Source organism: Electrophorus electricus, chromosome 17 (genome assembly GCF_013358815.1).
Source record: "Electrophorus electricus isolate fEleEle1 chromosome 17, fEleEle1.pri, whole genome shotgun sequence".
Taxonomy (NCBI): Eukaryota; Metazoa; Chordata; class Actinopteri; order Gymnotiformes; family Gymnotidae; genus Electrophorus; species Electrophorus electricus.
In genome coordinates this window covers 13,227,085-13,252,342 of record NC_049551.1, presented here as the reverse complement: position 1 = coordinate 13,252,342, position 25,258 = coordinate 13,227,085, and the positions used below count along the sequence as shown (strand labels likewise).

General features: G+C 43.4%; 1 protein-coding gene across 50 annotated transcripts in view; it reads left to right on the top strand.

The window, feature by feature from the left end:
- The window catches only part of LOC113588740 (protocadherin gamma-C5-like), a 206,836-nt gene extending 182,260 nt beyond the window's left edge, over positions 1-24,576 (top strand). For 23 of the 50 annotated variants that reach the window (XM_035535502.1, XM_035535497.1, XM_035535495.1 and 20 more), the window contains 4 exons: positions 19,334-19,392; positions 19,865-19,918; positions 20,969-21,081; positions 22,470-24,576. In XM_035535502.1, coding sequence (XP_035391395.1) covers positions 19,334-19,392; positions 19,865-19,918; positions 20,969-21,081; positions 22,470-22,705 — 462 coding nt within the window. In that variant the 3' untranslated portion in view covers positions 22,706-24,576. Of the gene's footprint in view, positions 1-849; positions 3,076-3,765; positions 6,401-11,902; positions 14,660-14,934; positions 17,530-19,330; positions 19,393-19,864; positions 19,919-20,968; positions 21,082-22,469 lie in introns of those variants that run through there. The other 27 variants (XM_035535515.1, XM_035535516.1, XM_035535521.1 and 24 more) reach the window with 11 other exon arrangements.
- The last annotated feature ends 682 nt before the right edge of the window (positions 24,577-25,258 follow it).

Below are 25,258 nucleotides of genomic sequence, written 5' to 3'. Positions count from 1 at the left end.
TTTTTCTGCTGACTATGAGTACAGGGACAGCGATCAACGCCAGTGACGTGAGAATCGTTGCAGGTTAGCAAAATATCTTATCCAGAAAAGACAATCTTAGCCAACCAGGTTCCAATGTACAAAACTCTAAAGGACGTAGTGTAACCTTATGACCTTCAACCAGATCTGTTTTGTTTGTGCGTGCATGCATGGACGTTGTCCATGTTTTCTATATGTAGGTTAACATTTTTATATGCATTATTTTTTTCGAATTGTTTAAATAAATAATAAGATGCATTTGGTTCACTTACTGAATTAATATAAACTAATATATATTTGTTACTGAGAATAACGGATAACTCGCTACTGCTGTTAGACTGTCTATGTCCCTTTAAGACACCACTCAAGATTGTAATCTATTGGAGCGCTGTCCACCAATCGCGTGCTGAAATGCACAAAGAGATCTACTCCCTCATCCAAGCCACTGAGCCAAAGCCACTGCCAAAGCTCAGACCGACTGGACTACGTTCACAATGAGGAGCCGCTTTAAAACCAACACATGCCGATGATATTTAAGGATTAGGGCGAACATTTTTTAAAATCGTTTCTTGCGATGCTTTTGGGCGCAGAATATTTAACAACATCACATTTGTGGAGATGGGAACGGTAATATGGAAAACGCGTTTCTCGTGGCAAGCGTTGTGGCTGTGCTATCTACTTTGGAATACATCAGATGCGGAGATTCGCTACTCTGTTCCCGAGGAACTGAAAATAGGGTCTGTGGTTGGCAATATCGCGAAAGATCTGGAGCTTGAACTATCTGAAATATCCGATCGTAGGTTACAGATAGCAGCTGAGTATGGTAAGCAGCATTTCGGTATTGATTTGGGTAAGGGGGAACTAAAAATCACTGATAGAATCGATAGAGAACAGATATGTGGATCGATCCCCAAGTGTATGTTAACTCTAGAAGCAATAATAGAAAACCCTTTACAAATGTATCGCGTCAAAGTTGATATACGGGATGTAAATGACAATTCTCCTTTTTTCCTCAATAATCAAATTGTTCTCAATGTTGACGAGGCTAAGACACCTGGAGCAAGATTTCGTTTGGAACCGGCAAAAGACCCAGATATAGCATCGAATTCTTTAGCCTCGTACGTACTGAGTAAAAATGAGCATTTTGTTTTGAGTGTGAAAAATAAAGACGATACCAAAATCCCGGAATTGATTTTGGAAAAGGCTTTAGATAGGGAGAAGCAGTCATCACATAGCCTTTTGCTTACTGCGCTGGACGGTGGAACTCCTGCAAGATCTGGGACCACAACGATAATAGTTCGCGTGCAAGACAGCAACGATAATTCTCCCGTTTTTGAAAAGCCTTCATATAAGGTCAAACTACCCGAAAATAGCCCAAAGGGTACAGTACTTCTGACTGTTAAGGCATTAGACTCCGACGAAGGCTTAAACAGTCAGCTGACATATTCATTTGAACCGAACACTCCAGTTAACATTCAGAACCTATTTTCGGTTGACTCAGAGCAAGGTGCCATCACGGTGAAAGATCATTTAGATTTTGAATTGGTGAGTTCCTTTAAATTTGAGGTTATCGCCACGGACAAAGGGGCTTCACCTCTGGAGGGCCTGTGCACCGTTGAAATCGAAATCCTCGACGTTAATGACAATGTGCCAGAGATTCTTTTGAAATCTCTTCCTAAACCGGTCAGAGAAGACGCTGCTCCCGGAACCGTGGTAGCTTTAATTGGAGCTCGGGACGGTGATTCTGGAGAAAACGGCAAAGTCCATCTGAGCATACAGCCAGGTTTACCTTTCACACTAAAACCGTCCATTTCTAACTACTATGTATTAATCACGGACTCAAGTTTAGATCACGAAATATTCCCTAAATATATAATTGAAATAATTGCTAAAGATTTTGGAACGCCCCCACTTGAGTCTAAAACTCAAATTCCGGTTGATGTATTAGATGTAAATGACAACCCCCCGGGATTTCCACACTCTTCATATACGGTTTATGTTAAAGAAAACGTAAATGCTGGTAATATTTTATGTACAGTGTCTGCCTTTGATCCAGATCAGGGAGAAAATGCCAAAATTTCATATTCCATTATAGAGTCGAAAAGTCGGGGTATTTCACTCTCCTCTTATTTTTATATAAACGCGGAAAACGGAAGCATCTTCAGCATGCATTCTTTTGATTACGAAAAGATTAAGCTGTTTCAGATCCAAGTTCAGGCGAAAGACCACGGCTCCCCATCTCTGAGCAGCAACGCCACAGTTCACGTTTTTATTCTGGACCAGAACGACAATGCCCCCGTGGTTATTTACCCCTCCGCAGTCATGGGCTCCGTCTCTCATCAGAGGATGCCCCGCTCCGCTAAAGCAGGACACCTCGTTACTAAGGTAACAGCAGTGGACGCTGACTCGGGCCATAACGCTTATATTTCCTATCGGCTAGCGGAGGCGACGGACGCGTCCCTATTCAGTGTGAATTTGCATACGGGAGAGGTGAGGACTAAGCGCTCTGTTTCAGAGCAGGATGACTCCTCTCAGAGACTGCTGATAGAGATAAAGGACAATGGAGAACCAGTTCAGTCCACCACAGTCACCGTGGATATACTGATAGAAGACGGCTTTCATGAGCCTGTACCAGACTATCGTAAGAAAACTACAGAGCTCAATCAGAAAAGTGGCAAAATCACATTATATCTGATCATCTCTCTTGCTTCTGTATCTTTGTTGTGTTTGTTGACATTTTTCATCTTACTGGTGAAATGCGCTCGAAGCAGCAGCGGCAGCTCGAGCTGCTGTATGAGACGGAGCGATTCTGGATATAAAAACCCCAACAGAAACCTGCAGATCCAGCTCAACACTGACGGACCCATTAAGTACGTGGAAGTGCTGGGAGGAGACATGATGTCTCAGAGTCAGTCCTTCGGGTCCTATCTATCTCCAATGTCAGAGTTCAGTGATTTCACACTCGTTAAGACCAGCAGCACCACAGACTTTACAAACACACTAAACGTGCTGGACGCGTCGCTACCTGACAGCACGTGGACTTTTGAGAGTCAGCAGGTGAGAGACTTAGTATATTTTATTTGTTTACTAACATTCAGTTGGCTTTTTCCGGCTATGCTATAACCACATCGGTTATGATGTAGCTCAGTTATATGCACGGTAACAGCTTGGTTATTAAAAACTTGGCAATCTGGAAATATTGTTCTGTTTTAGCCGTGTGTGTGTGTGTGTGTGTGTGTGTGTGTGTGTGTGTGTGTGTGTGTGTGTGTGTGTGTGTGTGTGTGTGTATAAAAGAGAGCCAGCGAGAGGGCGGGAGAGAGGAGAGGAGGCGTTGGATATTTGCGTGTGTGTGTTAGTTATGATGTCTGTTTCAGAACCACGTAATTGAACAGCTCCTTTCAGTTTCGCGGCAACACATTCGTATTTTTTCTTCCGTTTCTTTGTAATGCATTCATCATTCCACAAATTAAAAGAGTGTTTGTCTTTTTTCAGGCGCTAAATTAATTCAGGAAATTTAATATTCTACTGCTTGAATTTGCCACATTTATACGTGTGTAAAAATATAAGGCAAACTTATAAGAGGAAAATGCAGCAACGAAAAGGTATATTTATGGACAAGCAGACACCAATAAAACTTTAACAGCCGGTTTGCTATCCCTTTAAATGTGTCACGTCAACCACTGGACGAAAGAGGACTAAGCTTTAAGCCAATGGTGTGCAAGACTGCACAAAGGGATCTACTCCCTCCTCCCGCCACAGTACCAGTACAATGGTAAGGCTGTAGAGAAGGGGGCTGCGCTCGCACTACTGGATACAATGGTGATCAAAAAGCGACCACGTCGAATAGATTGGTCTTGCGTTCATACCATGAAGAGTAAGCCTTGGTATTTTCGTGGTTGTGCGGTGGAGCTTTATTGATGGAAAGGGCTACCATATCGGGGAAATGAGACACAAAAGAATCCGAGGTTGGACACGGGCAGTGTTTCGGCTGTTTGTTTTTAATCTGTTGTGGAATACAGTTGGAGCCCAGATTCGCTACAGCATCGCAGAGGAAGTAAAGGAAGGGTCGATCGTAGGAAATATTGCCAAGGACCTTGATTTTGACATTTCAGATATTTCCTATCGGAAGTTACGAATCGCTTCAGAGTCTAGCAGACAGTATTTCAGTGTGGATTCAGTAAAAGGCGAGCTAATAGTGAACGGCAGAATAGATAGAGAGACGCTTTGTGGAGAGATTGTAAATTGTCTGTTGCCATTAGAGGTAGTTATAGAAAACCCATTACAGCTACATCGCGTTGAAATAGAAATAAAGGACATAAATGATAACGCGCCAAATTTTCAGACGAAAGAAAGCATTTTAAAAATAGCTGAATCTGCAACTCTAGGAGCTCGCTTTCCCCTTGAAAGTGCAAAGGACCCAGACGTAGGCACCAACAGCTTAAAATCTTATTTTTTAAACAAAAACGATCATTTCCGTTTAAATGTAAAAAGTCTCGAAAATGGTAGAAAAGTACCGGAGATTATACTTGATAAACCTATGGACAGGGAGAAGCAACTCGGTCACACGCTCACATTAACCGCCGTAGACGGAGGAGATCCGGTAAGATCTGGAACTACGTTATTAAAGATCATTGTTGAAGACAGTAATGATAATGAGCCACAATTTGAACTGCCAACGTATAAAGCAACAGCACAGGAGAGCGCTGCTCTCGGTTCAAACGTGGTAACAATTAAGGCCACAGATCCAGATGAAGGAATTAATGGCGAAATACAGTATTATTTCGGCACGCATACGCCTGATCACGTAAGAAAAGTTTTTAATGTGAATCCGGATACTGGCGAAATAACGGTCACTGGCAAATTAGATTATGAGGTAGCAAATTCATACACATTTGATGTTTGTGCTAAAGACAAAGGATATCCAAAACTAGAGGGTCATTCCTCAGTTCAGGTCCTTATTATTGACGAAAATGACAACGCTCCTGAGATCGTGCTTACATCTTTACCGAATCCTGTGCCAGAAAATGCCTCAGTCGGTACCGTTGTGGCTTTGATTAACGTTATGGATTTGGATTCGGGAGATAATGGCAAAGTTGACCTAAAAATCTCCCGTGGATTTCCATTCAAACTGAAACCCTCCTTTGATAACCACTATTCTCTGGTAACGGATTCAGTCCTGGACCGCGAGTTAAACTCAGAATATAACATTGAAATTATTGCAACAGATTCTGGCTTTCCGTCGCTTAGAACAACAAAGACGATAAATGTTAAAGTACTTGATGTAAATGACAACGCTCCAGTTTTCATACACCCCTCGTATAACTTGTATATAGAAGAGAACAACGTGGCAGGTGTGTCTCTGCTTTCCGTGGCTGCTGGCGATACTGACGCTGATAAAAACGCCATTCTCACATACTCAGTTATGGACTCGAGTGCGAACCATGTGCCAACATCATCTTACTTTTATATAAATTCCGAGAACGGTACGATTTATAGTATGAGCTCCTTTGATTACGAGAAGGTGAAAATATTGCAATTTATTGTGCAAGCGAAAGACCACGGCTCCCCATCTCTGAGCAGTAACGCCACAGTTCACGTTTTTATTCTGGACCAGAACGACAATGCCCCCGTGGTTATTTACCCCTCCGCAGTCATGGGCTCCGTCTCTCATCAGAGGATGACCCGCTCCGCTAAAGCAGGACACCTCGTTACTAAGGTAACAGCAGTGGACGCTGACTCGGGCCATAACGCCTATATTTCCTATCGGCTAGCGGAGGCGACGTCCCTATTCAGTGTGAATTTGCATACGGGAGAGGTGAGGACTAAACGCTCTGTTTCAGAGCAGGATGACTCCTCTCAGAGACTGCTAATAGAGATAAAGGACAATGGAGAACCAGTTCAGTCCACTACAGTCACCGTGGATATACTGATAGAGGACGGCTTTCATGAGCCTGTACCAGACTATCGTAAGAAAACTACAGAGCTCAATCAGAAAAGTGGCAAAATCACATTATATCTGATCATCTCTCTTGCTTCAGTATCTTTGTTGTGTCTGTTGACATTTTTCATCCTACTGGTGAAATGTGCTCGAAGCAGCAACGGCAGCTCGAGCTGCTGTATAAGACGGAGCGATTCTGGATATAAAAACCCCAACAGAAACCTGCAGATCCAGCTCAACACTGACGGCCCCATTAAGTACGTGGAGGTGCGGGGAGGAGACATGATGTCTCAGAGTCAGTCCTTCGGGTCCTATCTGTCTCCAATGTCAGAGTTTAGTGATTTCACCCTCGTTAAGCCCAGCAGCACCACAGACTTTACAAACACACTAAACGTGCTGGACGCGTCGTTACCTGACAGCACGTGGACATTTGAGAGCCAACAGGTGAGCGAACATCATCTTTTTCTTGAACATCAGAAAAAAGTTCGACCTTCAAATAGTATTATGCTGTTTTATGTTTTATTATATTTATGTAGTGTTATGAGTAATTATGGCGATAAAGAAAACTCATGAGATCGAGTGAGCGACTTTAACACTGATTTCAGTACCGGCACCTTGGACAGCGAATTTGCACCAGCGATTTCATTTTCCTGTTTTGTGCATTAAAACATGCTAAATAAATATCAAATTCATTTGAAAAGCATAATTTAATATAAAATAATCAATTGCTTTCTTTCTGGGCAAGTTAGTTTTTACCTTAAGAGGCACCAAGATTTTAGTCAATTTTCTTACCTACATCTGATTTTAATAATTCAAAAAACATCAGTGAAAACTTATGCTGTTCTGTTTCGAAGCAATGGTGAAACACAAAGTCTAAAAGCACCTTACGAATTAAGAGGCTCCTCGTCTCCCATTGGAGGAGCACGAACTAACCTCCGTGCCAATGGTTAGCAAGACTGTACAACGGGATCTACTCCCTCCCCATTCCACAGTATCCGGACAATGATGAGTGTATAGAAAAAGGATGCGCGCTTTGTATTGGTTATCGTGGTGTTCGTGGCGTAGCTAGTTGGCCGAAGTGACTGTAAATGTGGAATTAATATACGGATCAACATTGCATTTAACCGTGAATGTGGAAGAAATACGGATGGATAGGAAAACCATACCGAGGACATGATACACCGAATAAACGGAGGGTGGAAACGCGCAGCGTCATGGCTGCTCGGTTTTTCTCTATTGTGGAATATAGCTGGAGCCCAGATTCGCTACAGCATACCAGAGGAATTAAAAGAAGGCTTTTTTGTCGGAAATCTCGCTAAGGACCTTGGTTTAGATGTTTCGGATATCGCCTACCGTAAGTTGCGAATCGCATCTGAGTCCAGTAGACAATATTTCCGTATCGATTCAGAAAAAGGTGAAGTGCACGTGAATGATAGAATTGATCGGGAAAGTATTTGCGCACAAAACGCCAGGTGTCTCGTGCCGCTGCAAGTTGTTATTGAGAATCCATTGCAGCTACACCGTGTTGAGATAGAAATACAAGATATAAATGACAATTCGCCAAATTTCTATACAACAGACGCCTTGTTAAAAATTCCGGAATCTATTATTCCGGGGGCTCGATTTCCTCTTGAAAGTGCCGAGGATCTGGATGTAGGCAGTAACAGTTTAAACTCTTACTCACTTAGCAAAAACGATTTTTTCCGGCTGAATGTGAAAACCCTAAAAGATGGAAGAAAAGTGCCAGAACTGATTGTGGAAAAAGCACTGGACAGAGAAAAGCAGTCTGTTCACAAGCTGATATTAACTGCCTTGGATGGTGGGAATCCGGTGAAATCTGGCACTGCATTAATACAGATAAATGTACAAGATAATAACGACAACGAACCCAAATTTGAACTCGCTACGTACAAAACATACGTGCATGAAAGTGCTATCGTTGGTTCAAGTGTGATTAGCATAAAAGCCAGCGATTTAGACGAAGGTTTAAATAGTGAAATACAGTACATTTTTGGTGCACACACCACCGATCTCGTGAAACGGGCGTTCAAAGTGGACCCCGACACGGGAGAAATTACAGTGATCGGAAACTTGGATTATGAGACTACCCAGTCATTTACATTTGATGTATGCGCAAAGGATAAAGGAAATCCAGCACTGGAGGGTCACTCATCGGTTCTGATAGACATAGTGGATGAGAATGACAACGCGCCCGAGATTGTTCTCACGTCAGTACCCAGGCCCGTACCGGAAAATGCGACAGTCGGAACCGTAGTAGCCCTAATTAATGTTAGAGACTTGGACTCCGGTGATAACAGCAAAGTCCAGCTAAATATCTCGCCAGATGTTCCTTTTGCACTTAAACCGTCCTTTGATGATCACTATTCTTTGGTAACAGACTCAATTTTAGACCGTGAAGTTAAATCGGAATACAGTTTGGAAATAGTTGCCTGTGATTCTGGTGTGCCATCTTTAAAATCTGCAAAAATGGTCAGTGTTCAAGTTCTGGACGTAAACGATAACCTGCCAGTCTTCTCACAGCCTTTCTACAGCATCTACGTAAAAGAGAACAATCCACCAGGTGACTCACTGTTTGCAGTGACTGCATTTGATAGTGACATAGACAGAAATGCTGCACTCACATACTCCATAGTGGACAGTAATATAAATAAAATTCCAACATCATCTTATTTCTATATAAACTCTGGGAATGGTAGTATTTACAGTATGAGCTCATTTGACTATGAAAAGATGAAAATGTTGAGCATTATTGTGCAAGCAAAAGATGACGGTTCTCCTTCTCTAAAAAGCAATGCCACAGTTCATGTTTTTATTCTGGACCAGAACGACAATGCCCCTGTGGTTATTTACCCCTCCGCAGTCATGGGCTCCGTCTCTCATCAGAGGATGCCCCGCTCCGCTAAAGCAGGACACCTCGTTACTAAGGTAACAGCAGTGGACGCTGACTCGGGCCATAATGCCTATATTTCCTATCGGCTAGCGGAGGCGACGGACGCGTCCCTATTCAGTGTGAATTTGCATACGGGAGAGGTGAGGACTAAGCGCTCTGTTTCAGAGCAGGATGACTCCTCTCAGAGACTGCTGATAGAGATAAAGGACAATGGAGAACCAGTTCAGTCCACCACAGTCACCGTGGATATACTGATAGAGGATGGCTTTCATGAGCCTGTACCAGACTCTCGTAAGAAAACTACAGAGCTCAATCAGAAAAGTGGCAAAATCACATTATATCTGATCATCTCTCTTGCTTCTGTATCTTTGTTGTGTTTGTTGACATTTTTCATCCTACTGGTGAAATGCGCTCGAAGCAGCAGCGGCAGCTCGAGCTGCTGTATGAGACGGAGCGATTCTGGATATAAAAACCCCAACAGAAACCTGCAGATCCAGCTCAACACTGACGGACCCATTAAGTACGTGGAAGTGCTGGGAGGAGACATGATGTCTCAGAGTCAGTCCTTCGGGTCCTATCTATCTCCAATGTCAGAGTTCAGTGATTTCACACTCGTTAAGACCAGCAGCACCACAGACTTTACAAACACACTAAATGTGCTTGATGCATCATTGCCTGATAGCACATGGACGTTCGAGAGTCAGCAGGTGAGCAAACTCCATAGTTACTCAGACAGAAGTAGTTCATCAGTTGTGAAAGCAAAGTGCTTCTGAGTTAGGAATCATTTTATATGAAAAAGTAAATATTTATATCATAACATTCATTCCATGTGGTTCTAAACTTGCAAGAGTGTAGATCAGTTCTTTTTCTTATTGCTGCCATATCAACAAGTGGCAATGCAAACAGATGTCATTAATGCAACATCCATTAGTATTAAAATGTCATGCCACTGGAAAGGACAAATTCTTTATTCTGATGGCACGAAGATGTTCATCAAACTAAACTGCAAGCCTTCTCTTGGTTTCTCCAATGTAAAGCTGATTGCCTCTCTGGCAAGTAATCCAGTAGACAATTCCCACACTAATGCGTGAAGAAGAATAGGTAATGACAATCCTTTTGTGCCAGTTATTTTAGTGACTTTGGTAATACATTTATATGTAGCACATCTAGAGCAGTTACAGGCTACAGTACCAGTTATTATATGAATGGTCATTTATCTCACTCTTGCCGAGCATGTCTTTGATGCTTTTGTCTCATCTGTCGGAGATTAGTGGAGCATCCTTAAAAAGGGATGTGGTCACTGCATCATCCTGGGGGATTCTGAAGTGTTTAACTATAACATTGGTCACTGTTTTATTTGTAGGATAAGTGAGCACCAAAGGATTTTTTGTTGTCAGTGAAACAGCGAAATGTTTATAGGTCAGCGCGTCCATTCTCTGAACACATAAAACACAAACAATGGCATCATCTATGACTTCTTCAGGAAACCCACTGTTTTGAAAATATTCAAGCATTTCCATACTTTTCTGTAGGAAGTCTTTCTTCTTACTGCAAATGTGTTTAGGTCTAAGTGGTTGTAAGTAAGAGATGGAGTTTTTGCAGGCCTTGAAATGTAAAGAATCAGAAAGTAACAAGACTATGTAGGTTTATACTAGATGATGGTACTTAAACAAGAATTTCCAAACTTCACTCAAAGATCCAAAAATGTTATCCTTTTGCCAGTAAGTGCTATATTCCATGTATATTCAAGAGCTGGATGGAACTTGAATGAAGAATTGAACAGCTGGAGCTCTTCTAATGGGCATGCAGCTATAGCAAAAATGTCATCAATGTATCTCAGTATATTTTTCTATTAATCCAACAAAGGTTAGCATTGGATGATTACATTTTAGTACCCATGCTACTCTGCTTATATGTGAGAAGTACTTGGAGTCAAAGGTGAAGCAATTCAGGGTTAACACAAGTTTTGACAATCATAAGAGGATATCCCATAGAGGATGGGAGGGTTCTTTTCAGGTCTTGCATCAAGAAAATTTTTTAAAGCTCTCAAACCAACTTCAATATTTTTGTACATACATAGAATATATATATTTATCTGCATATATATATATATTTTTCTCTATGCACCCCTGTTTCTCTTCCTCAGTTTGGACAGAGCACTCTCCACCATTTCACTGCACGTTATACTGTGTATGACTGTGTATGTGACGAATAAACCGAACTTGAACTTGAACTTGAACAATAGAGATGACCATGTATAAACTTATAATGTACATTGAAAAATGCAAGGGGTTGGCAGGTAGCATTTGTTCTTTCAGGCATTCAAGGATTTATAGAAAATGTGAAGAGCCTTTAACATATGTAGGCAAGGACTGAACAATTGGTTGAAAAATGTCATCCAAAAACTGGAATGATATTTCTGTTGGGCAGGAATAAACAGATACAATAGGACGTCCAGCATTGTTTTTCTTATGAATTTTAGGGAGAAGATAGAAATGGCTACAATGAGAATTATGTACAATAAGATTTTCGCGCAGCATCAGGGAGATGTCCTGCTCAAGTCGTATGATTAATAGTGGGTGGAATAGAGGACTGTAGCTGTGGAGTGATGTCAGAGCTGTTCCGCCTAAAAAAAAAAAAGTATCAAAGCTGCTTGATTGTTTCCTTCTTGTGAAGGTCTTTTCTCCAAATGACAGCAGCTCCACCCTTATCGGCTGGATTAATAACAATGTCACTCCTTTTTCTTAAATGTTTAAGTGCAGAGTATTGTTCCTTTGTTAAGTGTCTTTGGCAGGTTTGTTGTAATTTATGTTACAAATTGCTCTTTTGCAGGTATTAATATAAAAACCTAATGCTTCAGATTCCCTTGCTGGAAGTGTACAGGAACACTTGGCTGAGTAATATTTGGATAAGCCAAGGTTTCCTTTAGCATCATGACTTGTGTAGTGTATCCTGGCCATTTTTATTAAAAGAAGCACGTAGTCTTAAATGCAGTAAAAAAAAAAAAAAAAAAAAAAAATATTTATTGTGTGTGTGTGTGTGTGTGTGTGTGTGTGTGTGTGTGTGTACGTAGAAGGAGTGTGTATCTTTAAAAGGAGGCTGTCTTGCTATTGGATATTGTAGGTTCTCTTAGGGCTCCAATAATATTCAGGGCTGTACAAAGAGATCTACTCCCTCCCCCATCACAGTGACTGGTACTATGCACAGCCCCAGAGGCGATGATGCTCTCCTCTCGCAGATAGTGATGGATTTTAATATAGAGGAAGGACGAAATCGACAAGTCACGCTGCTTTTTTGTGGGATTTTAAAATTCACATCTATGTAGTGATTCTGGATTTTGTATCAAAATGGCAAAGAGGGCGTGGTTTAGAGGCAGGAGATGCCATTTGTTCTGGATGTTTTTCCTTCTGTTGTGGAATAACGCAGACACGCAGACTCGCTATTCGATTCCAGAGGAATTGAATGTGGGCTCTGTTGTCGGAAACATTGCTAAAGACCTAAGCTTGAAAATATCTGAGCTTTATGATCGTAAATTGCGAATAGCCTCTGAAACAGGTAAGCAGTATTTCAGCATGAATTTAGCAAAAGGTGAGATGGTCGTTAGCGAAAGAATAGACAGAGAGAGTTTGTGTGGTCAGAACGCAAATTGTTTGTTGCCAGTTCAAGTCATAATCGAGAATCCCCTCGAGCTTCACAGAATGGATGTTGAAATACTGGACATAAATGACAATTACCCTCATTTTCAGTCAGCTGACCGCGCGCTGAAAATAGCAGAGTCGACTGTGCCTGGAATGAGCTTCCCTTTGGAAAGCGCGCAAGACCCAGATGTGGGCAGTAATTCCTTAAAATCATACACTTTGAGCAAAGATGAATGCTTCAGTTTGAAAGTTAAGGATCTTAGTGATGGCCGTAAAGTGCCAGAATTAGTCTTGGAGAAAGCTCTTGACCGCGAAAACAAAGCTGTTCACCAGCTGCTAATAACGGCACTGGACGGAGGAAATCCAGTTCGATCTGGCACCTCTCAGATAAATGTCACAGTACTTGACATCAATGACAATAACCCCGTATTTGATAAAACTGTATACAAAGTGAACATTCCTGAGAACTCGAGACGGGGGACTTCATTTTTAAAAGTTAATGCAAATGATTTGGACGAAGGCCCAAATGGTGAGATAGGGTATTCAATTGGAGAACATACACTCGACAGCATACGTTCGTTATTTTACGTTGATCCCCAAACTGGAGACGTTATTTTAAACGGGCAGCTGGATTTTGAGACTGCCCCCGCGTACAATATAGAGATCAGCGCGAAAGACAAAGGAAGCCCCGAAATGGAGGGCCACTGTACTGTGCAGATTGAAGTCTTAGATGTGAACGATAATTCCCCTCAGATAGTCCTCACCTCCAACCCTAGCCCCGTGCGCGAGGACGCGCCGATTGGCACCGTTGTAGCTTTGATAAGTTCACGCGACGTGGACTCCGGTGTCAACGGAAAAGTGGTTTTACAGATCCAGACTGATACTCCTTTTATACTGAAACCCACTTTCTCTAATGACTATTCATTATTGACAAATGGGGTCTTAGACCGGGAAATATTCCCGGAATATAAAGTAGAAATAACGGCTTTGGATTCGGGTTCTCCTTCCTTGAGTAGCAAAAAAATAATCCCTATTCAAATTCTCGATGTTAACGATAATCCACCAAAGTTTAGTGATAAATTTTACAAAGTGTATGTAAAAGAGAATAACAGTCCGGGCTCTATAATTTGTTCGGTGTCAGCCTTAGACCCTGATGTCGGAGAAAATTCTAAAATATCTTATACAATAATTGATTCCAAAGCTGAAGACATCCCAATGTCGTCATTTGTCTATATAAATTCAGACAATGGAAGTATTTTCAGCATGCATTCATTTGACTACGAAAAATCGAAAGTGATTCAGATCCAAGTTCAGGCGAAAGACCACGGCTCCCCATCTCTGACCAGCAACGCCACAGTTCACATTTTTATTCTGGACCAGAACGACAATGCCCCCGTGGTTATTTACCCCTCCGCAGTCATGGGCTCCGTCTCTCATCAGAGGATGCCCCGCTCCGCTAAAGCAGGACACCTCGTTACTAAGGTAACAGCAGTGGACGCTGACTCGGGCCATAACGCCTATATTTCCTATCGGCTAGCGGAGGCGACGGACGCGTCCCTATTCAGTGTGAATTTGCATACGGGAGAGGTGAGGACTAAGCGCTCTGTTTCAGAGCAGGATGACTCCTCTCAGAGACTGCTGATAGAGATAAAGGACAATGGAGAACCAGTTCAGTCCACCACAGTCACCGTGGATATACTGATAGAAGACGGCTTTCATGAGCCTGTACCAGACTATCGTAAGAAAACTACAGAGCTCAATCAGAAAAGTGGCAAAATCACATTATATCTGATCATCTCTCTTGCTTCTGTATCTTTGTTGTGTTTGTTGACATTTTTCATCCTACTGGTGAAATGCGCTCGAAGCAGCAGCGGCAGCTCGAGCTGCTGTATGAGACGGAGCGATTCTGGATATAAAAACCCCAACAGAAACCTGCAGATCCAGCTCAACACTGACGGACCCATTAAGTACGTGGAAGTGCTGGGAGGAGACATGATGTCTCAGAGTCAGTCCTTCGGGTCCTATCTGTCTCCAATGTCAGAATTCAGTGATTTCACCCTCGTTAAGCCCAGCAGCACCACAGACTTTACAAACACACTAAACGTGCTTGACGCGTCGTTACCTGACAGCACATGGACGTTTGAGAGTCAGCAGGTGAGCAGATTCTCCAGGAATATGTATATTTTTTTCTACTTGATCTTTATCATGTCATTTACCCAGGCGCGCGCGTGTGTGCGTGCGTGCGTGCGTGCGTGCGTGCGTGTGTGTGTGTGTTTGCCTGCGGCGGCAGATGTTTCTCTGTTTCACCCCTAAAATGATCCCTCTTTGTCCCCGGTTAGGCACTGTTTTGGGGAAAGTAACTTTCCTCCAATAGAAAGGCACTTCTTTTATGAGGCACAACCCCCCCCACCTGCTAGCTGCTTTCAAGAACTCAGAAAGCACGATGACAAAGAGAAACCTGATCACAGAAACATGCTGTAACAGATGTAGTATAAAGTATAAATCAGATGTTTCTCTATATTTACCACACAATAGCGTTTTATCCAGACGTTTTTTTTTATGTTGTTTGTTTATTACAGTAATCGATCCTCTTGGAAATGAACTCCAAAGTGATGTACACAACGATTATTTTGATCGTGGTTTCATGGATTGTTCTACAATATTTGTTCTTTGGAGTCGAAGCTTCAGAACTTCTTTATTCTGTAGCTGAGGAATCTAAACCCGGAACTGTTGTTGGCCACATGTCAAAGGATTTGGGTATGGACGTTCCAATGATAATTTATAGGGAACTTCGCATCGTCTCGGAATCTAATGTTAAATACTTTGAAGTAGATCTCAAAAGTGGAGCTTTAGTCATGAAACGCGCCGTTGACAGAGAAAGCGCTTGCGGGCCAAGTTTATCGTGTCATATTCGGACTCAGATTATTCTGCACAACCCCATGGAATTACATCACGTTACCGTAGAAATCGTAGACGTGAATGACAATGCGCCCGTTTTCGAAAATAACAACACCTCTTTGGAGGTTTCCGAAGCCGCCGCTCCTGGAACAACATTCCGTTTGGCGAGTGCGCACGACCCCGATGTGGGTCTCAACTCTCTACGCTCTTACGCTCTCAGCCAGAACGACTGTTTTATTTTAAGAGTGGAAACAAAAAGTGACGGTAGCAAACTTCCCGTTTTGGTGTTAAGCAAACCTCTTGACAGAGAAGTTCAGAATGCATACCGCTTAATTTTAACGGCAGTTGATGGCGGTAAACCAGAAAGGTCTGGAACTGTTGTACTTTTTCTGAACGTTCTTGACGTTAATGACAACGCGCCAGTGTTTGATAAGCCGGGGAAAAGGGTAACACTTTTGGAAAACTCTCCTCCTGGAACATTAGTAATAGCCCTCAATTCTTCTGATGCTGATCATGGTCTGAACAGAGAAATATTATATTCGTTTGATAAATACACTTTAATCTACATTCAGAACCTTTTTAGCATAGATCCTGTCACAGGAGAGATCAGAGTGACAGGTCTTTTAGACCATGAGCAAGCACGTGTGTATGACATCACAATCCAGGCCAGAGACAGGGGGATTCCTGCAATGGAGGGCTCATGTAACATTAAGGTGGAGATCATTGATATTAATGACAACACCCCAGTGATCAGCATCAGTTCTTTGTCACACAAACTGAGAGAGGATGTGAAGCCAGGCACTGCAGTTGCCACGCTCAGCGTCAAGGATGAGGATGCGGGGGGGAATGGTGAAGTGAGTGTGCGCATCCCATCCGAGCTGCCCTTTAAGATCAGTCATTCATTTGAGGGCCACTACACCATAATGACAGATGGCTCTCTGGACAGGGAAGTCCTGACTGAGTACACCATCACTGTTACTGCCACTGACTCTGGCTCCCCGCCCCGCTCCTCACAGGAATCCTTTGTGATTTACGTTTCAGATGTTAATGACAATGCCCCAGCCTTTCCTCAACCCTCCTATTCTGTGGCTGTAGCTGAGAACAATGTCCCAAATACGCCTCTTCTGACCATGTCTGCATCTGACCCAGACGTGGGCGAGAACTCCACTCTGTCTTTCTCCATTGTGGATGCTGACGTCCACGGCTCACCAATGTCCTCATACGTGTACATAAGTCCAGATAAAGGCCAGATTTACGCCCTGCGGGCGCTCGACTGTGAACACCTGAACGTCCTCCAGGTTGTGGTGCAGGTGCAGGACCACGGGTCCCCGGCTTATGTCACCAACACCACGGTCCATGTCTTTATCATAGACCAGAACGACCACCCCCCCAGGCTGCTGTACCCTGTCCTTCCGCCTGATGGCACGCTGCACTTTCTGCTGCCAAGCCCGGCTGACACCGGCCACCTGGTCAGTCGTGTGACATTCGTGGACGGAGACAGCGAGTACAACGCATGGCTCCTCTATGGTCTGTCTGGGCCGGATGCAGCACTGTTCCACATCGGAGCACACACAGGAGAGCTGCGCACAGCCAGGAAGCTAGAGCCAGAGAAACACGGGAGTGTATTCAGCCTCATGGTGCATGTGCAGGACAACGGCAGGCCAGCGCTCTCTACAACCGTGGCCGTCAACATCACTGTGACTGAGAAAACAGTGGATGACTTATCTGAGCGCAGGAGCTCACCCTCCAGGATGCCGGTGGGCTCGGCCAGGTTAGCGCTCTACCTCATCGTTACCTTGTCCTGCATCATAGCTGTCTCGGTGGTGACTGTCGCCGTGGTAATGGTGCGATGGCTGGCGTGCCATGGTTATCTAACCTCTCTGATGGACCGAGTGAGCTTTATGCAGGCACTACGGCAGCAGCCAAGTCAGGACCTCCGCCTGCAGCTCAACACTGAAGGTCCTGTTAGATACATGGAGGTGGTGGGGGGCCCTCAGGACCACCACATGGCCAGATCCTGGTTCTCCACCAGCTCCAGCCAGAAAGATTTTGTGTTCATTAAGGCACCACAAGGTGCTGTGAGCGCAAGCCTTTCCAGGAGGCTGTTTGGTAGCTCATTCATGAAGGTGAGACTTCAGTAGGTGCTCTCATATTGAAAACATACTAATGTGCTGAAGTGGGGCAGGAACATGGGTCAAAGTACAAAGAATGCTAGTGATAAATCTGCAGTTTCCCTGGAGACTGCTGATGTGTTTGGCTGGTGAGAGGTTTTTAGACCATCTTCATTATCATACGACAAAACTTGTAGCGTGTTGTACATGTAATATTTGTTTACTCACAATCACTTGCTAGCCTCTTGGATTATCTGATAGGATGGCATCCAAACTAACAGCATCTATTTTTTGTTTGGCACTTTTTTTGTGTGTGTGTGTGCTGTCACTTCTGATAAAGAGTGAGTTAGTTACCTAATGTTGGATAGCAAGGTACATGCACTGGCTTTTAAGTTGCATTAAGTTACTTAGTTGCTCAAATAAATATGGAAGCAACACATATGTCTGCTGATTAAAACAGGGAAGAAAACTTTAGCTACAAGACAGAGGATTCCAATTATTTAAAAAAAAAATCTTAGGTCAAAGTGATAGTAGCGTGTGCCAGGTTTTCCAAACTTTCATGTAATGCTGGTTCAGTAAACAGAATTGATGCATTGCCTTCCCCAGGAAGTTTAAATGTGATGCTGCCTACAAATTTGGCCAAACTTAGGCATACCTATTCAAAGACAGGTATGCCCTTCGAAAGAGGTCTTTGTCTGGGGAGCATGCAAAATCTGTCCATGAATGCTGCCTAGCTAGGCAGCTGTCTCTCAACTGAAACGCAGGGTGGAGCATTGTAGGGGGTGTGAATATTCCATTAGACCTCAGGGAGAAGCCTACCTTGTAACATCCTATGCTGAAACATGCTGGTTATGCACATGTTGTCACAGGGGGGAGGATTCATTTGTAAATGGAAAAAAAGTGTGTGAGCGTGTGTGTTTATTAGTCGTACCAGATTCAAGCCCACGGGGTTGGCTTGATTTGAACTGCCCTCTCCATATGAACCATTTCTCTGGTCTTTATGGCACCAACTGGGTACTCAGTGTCTATGCGCTTTCTGAATATTCCCTTAGTGTTTGCAATATTCTGCCACCACTGATGAGCAACAGCAAGGGGTAAAGGCATTAATGGATGTATTGTAAGTGCATTTGGCTTGTGGTCCCGATGGCATAGCTGCTGCTACTGTTGCTATGCGCAGAGGGGCGTTCTTCAAAAGGGTTGTCTGTACATTGTAGAGGGTTCTCAGACTGCAGGATGAATCTGTGTTCAAACTCCACCTGCTAAACTAATGTGGGTAAAATTAGTGTGTGTGTGTGTGGGGGGGGGGGGGGTCGTTATGGTAGGAAATTAAAGGAACACCTTGGTAGACTAGATGTGATGATTTTGCTATAATGAATAAGATTTCACAATATTAGACCAGGAACCCTCAGTGTGTGCAGGCCCTAGCACTGCTAAGCACGTTGAAAGCAAGCCTTTTCATGCAGCTATGGATCAGACACTTATGGATCAGACACTCTTGTATACAGCACTGAGTAACTCTTACTGAGTTCAGAATGAATCAGTGTGCATTATTGAGTAGATGCAATCACGTGTTTCGATTACATTTCGAGTATGTTTCGAGTACTGAATGCCTGTATGTTCAACTCAGTGGTGTGTCTGGCTATTAGGAATCCTCTCAGTCAATTTCCTGTTTTTCTCTACTGTTTTATAATCACACCATTTTCTGCTCCAGAAACAATAGCTTTTATGACAGCACAGATGTATCCCCATTCTGGAACAGAGCACATGTGTTTATCAGTCTCATAGCCTAATGCTTGACCACAGTATGTCTCTTTTTCAGCAAAAGCCACCTAACAACGACTGGCGTTTACCCCCAAACCAGAGGCCCGGACCCAGTGGGTAAGTGTTCTGACACATTAGCATGCTGATTAGGTAACCTCAATTATTATTGGGATTACATTTTGACACCCTTTGTTGTTTTTAATTTAATCCATGTGGCTGCTATGCAATCTGAGAATAAACAGATTTGGGGTTTTTTCTTTTCCTCTGAAAATTAATCTGGGTGGGGGTTGGAAACATTGGGCATTTGTTTATTTAAGTGAAACATCTAAATGTGACATCATACTAACTAGAAATTCGTTCACGTTTTTCTGCTGGTGAGCAGTGAAATTAATTCTTTACTAAAGCACAGACCACAGAGAATCAATTTTGTGAAAGCACACCAAGCCTAGTTCAGGACTAATCAAATATCTGACCAAAACAAAATGTACACTTGGTTAAAATACCTTGAGAGGAGACAGATGTCAGTCTCATCCTCATTGGCCAGTGGATGAGTAAGTGACAGCCGCTTGCTCCTATCCCTGTGTTCCAGCCAGCACAGGTTCCACACCCTGCAGCAGAAATGGACTCCCTACAAGAAGTCCAGGTAGAGTGGAGTAAGAGGTGGAGGATAGTGTGTGGTCCAGCTTGGCTTCATGTTGGGAGCCCCATAGCCGTCGGGGGGGGGGCACTTTTTATTTATATGTTAAGGTCTTCTAGAGCTACTCAGTGTGTCTTCCAGCTTTGCTTATACATTGTCCAATTGTCTTCCCAATATAAATGCTATGTATACTGAAGATGTGAACAGTTTTGTCCTCTAAGATACAAGACCTTTGGACATGTGTATAGCCCTGAAGGCTGTGTGTTGCATCTTGCCCTGTAGGCTACCGCTGCACTGTGTGTATCCTTGCCTAGCAAAGTGCCATGTATTTGTCTCTTTGAAATGGGTCCGCACTGCCTCCACAGGGCCGACTGTGTGTAGTCTGTCATCATAGAGCAGAGAGTATTTCTGTTGTCCTGTTCTTGACTTTTAAGTTTCTGTGTTGATATGTCTGTGTGGTTAACACAGCAGAGAAGACACATCATCAGCTCCACACCAACACCATTCAACTCTTAACACAATCATCTGTACAAACAGGGATTAATATTCACCACAGGTTTCACACAATTTAGAGCTAAAATATAGACGCACGAAATCTTCCTGGGCCTGAGTGAAGAGATTTGACTCCTGCAGGCCCAACAGCAAGCAAAATCACTCACTTTTAAAGAATATGCAGTAAGCTCTGAAAATTGAAGAGCACTGTGTGAGACCAGCTAATCCAAGCTTGCTAAGCAGAATGCAGAGCATATAATACATCAGCAAAAGCAGAAAATCAATATACATGTTTCTTTGTGTGTGCGTGCGTGCGCGCGTGCTGACCTGTTTGCCTGTCTGGTTACATTACAGACACAAGTGTTCAGTTTGACTGCAGCCTCCATTTTCCAACTGCCGTGTGCTGCTTCTGATCTTCACACAAAATGGCTGTTTCAAAATGGCTGTCTTGTCTCGTAAGCCTGGCGTGTCTATGCTGACAAACCCGGCGACAGGGCGGGCACTTGTGTGCGAGTGTTTGTGTGCCTCACTGCGAGACACTAAACCCACCTGTTTTTTGCACAGAGCCGCTGCTCGTCCTGAGGAGGCTGGCCCAGGTGCCGTGGTAGGAACCGGACCGTGGCCCAACCCCCCGACCGAGGCCGAACAGCTTCAGGCTCTCATGGCAGCTGCAAACGGTGAGCTTCGCTCCTACTCCTTCTCTCTCTCTCTCTCCTCCCCTTTCTATCTCTCCTGCCATGTGCGAGCTTGCCCTTCTTCCCAGCGGACCCTTCGTGCCCATCCTTCTGTCGGGCCCCAGCTGAGCGGCGGCATGAAAGCAGAGGGCCAAACGACAAATCAGCACGTGGGCACAAATGTGCTTGAACCCCTGTGACATCCGAGTGCCGCCCGTCTGCACCGCGTACAGCTCGCGCTCCTGACACTTACTTATACCACTGCGGCGAAGTGACTTCACACCTCAAGGTCAAGCTGTCAGGGCAGAGCACCAGCCAGCAGTTAGACGGCACAAGGAAAGAAAGGAAACAGAGTGCTAAAAGGAGGTGGGAGAATAGAGAGAAGAAGAGAGAGAACAGAGAAAAGAGTGATACTTTCATTAAGCACAGTGCAGCCAAGCGCTCATTGACTCATAGCAGACTAATGGAGCGGTTGGGGACAGAGCGCTCTTTCTTCCTTGGACACACAGCTGCAGCTGGTGTGCCAGCACTACACTGGCTCGTCACTGTGTGAGGTGACCATTGCCCCTGCTAACGCTCCGCAGTGCGGCTAAGCCATCCTCAGGATGGCTATTCACAGTTAGAGCCCAAAACACAGCACACTATGCATTCGTTCCATTTACCCTTTATGAAGGAAACTGCCACAAAATTCACTGCAGGCATCCAGTCCAGATTAACAACGTATTATGGTCACTGAAGACTGGCATGGAATTTGCTCTGGCTCAGGGATAAAGGCAGGCTTTGTTTGTGAGCCACACGCACCTGCCTGTAACAGATGCATGAATTTTACAAGCGCTTTGAGCAGTGATCGGTTTTGGTGCGCTGTTTGAGTATGTTGCTATGTGAGCATCATTCAGTGTGTACATGTGACACACACACTTGTTCCAAGCATTCAGGCATGCATGAGAATGTGTGTGTGTGTGTGTGTGTGTGTGTGTGTGTGTGTGTGTGTGTGTGTGTGTGTGTGTGTGTGTGTGTGTGTGTGTGTGTGTGTGTGTGTGTGTGTGTGTGTGTGTGTGGCAGCATGCGTAATGCATGGAGGGAGGGGTAGTGAAAAGCAGGCCACAGGAGAAACCGTAGTAGTCACTGCAAGCCTGTCAGTAGGCCATCTTCTGCCAAACAATGCTATGTTATAACCTTCTCTTCCTCTCTCTCACCACCACGTTCATGTTCCCCTCATTGTTTCCGCCTCACTCCACACTCCCCACCCCGCCTCCACCCTCGTTTCTCTCCCCATGCATCTACACCCACCTCCACCCATGTTTGCTTTCCTTCGTCCTACGCATTGTGTCTCTCACCTTTCACAATCCCCCCCTCCACCCATCCATCCGTGGGTCTCACTCTCCCCTCAGAAGTGAGTGAAGCTACAGCGACTCTGGGCCCCCGCTACAACGCTCAGTACGTCCCCGACTACCGGCAGAACGTCTACATCCCGGGCAGCACCGCCACACTGACCGCCAACCCCCAGCAGCAGCAGGTACCCCAACAGGCCCTGCCCCCGCCTCAGGCCCTCCCCCCCGCCGAGGCCCCCAAGGCCGCCCCGACACCTGCCAGCAAGAAGAAGGTCACCAAGAAGGACAAGAAGTAAGACAGGCTGGAGTCACGTCTCCATAGCTGTGGAGCACAGCTTGTGGGATTCCAGCCTTTCCCTTCAGTGCGTTTTAACTTGTCCATCGCTGGAAAATCCCTTAGTTGTCAGATATTCATTTATATTGTCCTTTTGTTTGAGGTTGTTTTGATTTTGTACCGCTTTAGTCCCCGATGCAAGCAGTTCACCAGTCCCTTATGTTTGGTAGTTTTTGTAGCCTGTCTTTAAAATGGAAACTTCATGAGGGCTCGAACAGGACAAGATGTGTTCAGATTCCAAAGCTGATCACGGAGAACATGAAGTCTGTCCTGTAAGATAACTAGCATTGTTGAACAAATATGCCGATTTTGTTTGTCATGTTAAGGATTTTTTTGTTCTTTCTAATACAAAGTAGTTGCTTTTTGTGGCAAAAAGACTGAAAATGTTGGTGTTTTTTCAAGAGAATGTGCCATATTCCCCAAAGTTGTTTTTCCTTTTTTCTTTCTTGATTTTGCATGATCAACTTTGACCTCTTTAAGAGTATTGGAAATGAACTATGCAGTGTGGAAAGATATTAAAGTGAAAATTACAATTTGCAGTAGATCTTAAAACATATTTAGAAATAAGAGAATGCGTTTTCCTTGTAAAACACCAGCAGCTGAAAAGTTGGACTGTTTGTATTGTAGGAAAAAGAATAAAATTGAATTCAGTCTCCTTAAATTCTTTAGTGCCACTAAGGCAATGGTAGGTTATTGATATTATCACCCATTACATGTTATATGAATTATACTATAGCTGTATATCAATCTTGTGGACCTGCATTAGATGAAGTATGCCATGTTTTATAAAACAAAGATAAGGCGGCTGCTACGCAGGCCTTTGGTCTGCGTTAAGCCGGATTTGTTGAGTCATACTGAAGGGGGAAGAGCACACTGGTGACGTGCTTGGAGAGAAGGTGACAGGGTTGCAGCGTTTTTCTGTGTGGTGTTTGGGGTTGCTAAGCTGCAGAGACCGATGAATAAAACATATGGATGGGTAAGTCCTCTGCGTGCACTGATAGGGGGGTGTAAGTGAAGATCCCAGCCCAACAAGTCTTGGTTCTGCAACACCTTAAAATGGTCCTCAACTGAGCAAATGTACTTCCTGTAATGGCCCTTCCATCTAGGAAGGTCAGAACACAAGGCCAGAGGTGTGATGTCTTCACCCAGCTCCCAGAACCCTGATATACTCTGCACAACGCAAAATACAGCAACCTGTCATTGCCATGTAAAAAGAGATATGTAACCTGTCTGTGAAATCTAGAGCCACAGAGATCAGGCTAACACAGGAATGTTTCAGTATTTTTTAGAAAACAAAAAAGTAAAAAAAAAAAACCAACAACTCTGATAAAGTGTAGTGGTATGGATACAAAAGCTTCAAGCTAACTGACTAATCTCATCTGTAAATATAACTTGCAGTCACCGAAGATGCAGAATCGTAGCTTAGGCTCGTGAAATTTGTGCATATTTTTGTGTTTTTTTCTTCTTTCACTTTCTTTCTTCAATCATCTGAACTTTTAAAAATAAAAAAAAAATTTAAAAAAAGTTGCATATGGATTTTATTGTGGCCTAACCCTTCCCCGTTGCTCTATAGTCCTCTGTGTTTGTAATTACAGTCAACTGTTAATGCTATTGGAATGCCATTCCTGTCTAACTATGAATATATAGAAATGTCTGTCTCCTGCTTGAATACCTTTCTGTATCCGACCATGCTAACGTTCCTTTTTTAAACGCTTACCGCGTCATGTTACTTTTATTTTATATGCAGATATTTATATGGCTGTTGGTTTGTTTATGTTCTTGTTTATTAATGGAACACTTACATTTCAAATAAAAGTTTGTCAGAACTCACAACCATGTCTGCTGTTGATTTCTAAAATCCTTATCATAAAAATATCTTGAGGAAACAGTAACATTTTAACATATTACTGTGCATATACTGACATTAACTATTCGCATATTTTGGCTATGGCAAAATGCATACGTTAGTCCTAATCCTTTATCCATATAAAACAGGCCACATTCTCCGATCCAGTGCTACACTGATCTGATGGCATGTTCCAGTACAGTAGAGCTGTTTAGAATAGATACAAGTATATTCTGGACCCTCTAATAAAACACTTTTGTCTGTCACACTGATTAGTACCAAATCTTTTTTAAATTAAACTCATTATAATATTATCTAAGGCCATCTCTAAACCAAAACTGAACATCATAGAGCTATGAAATAAATAATAAGACTTAAACTGTTAAGCAGGTTATAAATTAATTGAATATTCTATTTAAACATAATGACGCATGCTCAGGGTGTTATATAGGTCATATGCAGTGTGACATGTAGGACAGACTCCCATCAGATTTCACTGGGTGTCAGTCAGGTTGAGAGATACTGGTATAGTGTTTGTAAAGCCTGGTAAAAATCTAGATAAAGAAGATGGCCTTTATATTACCATTAACACACTGATGCAGTTTTTTTTAATCCCAACAGCTATGCAACAATTTATTTGGTTTTACTCAAAAAAGTAAGATTTAAAAT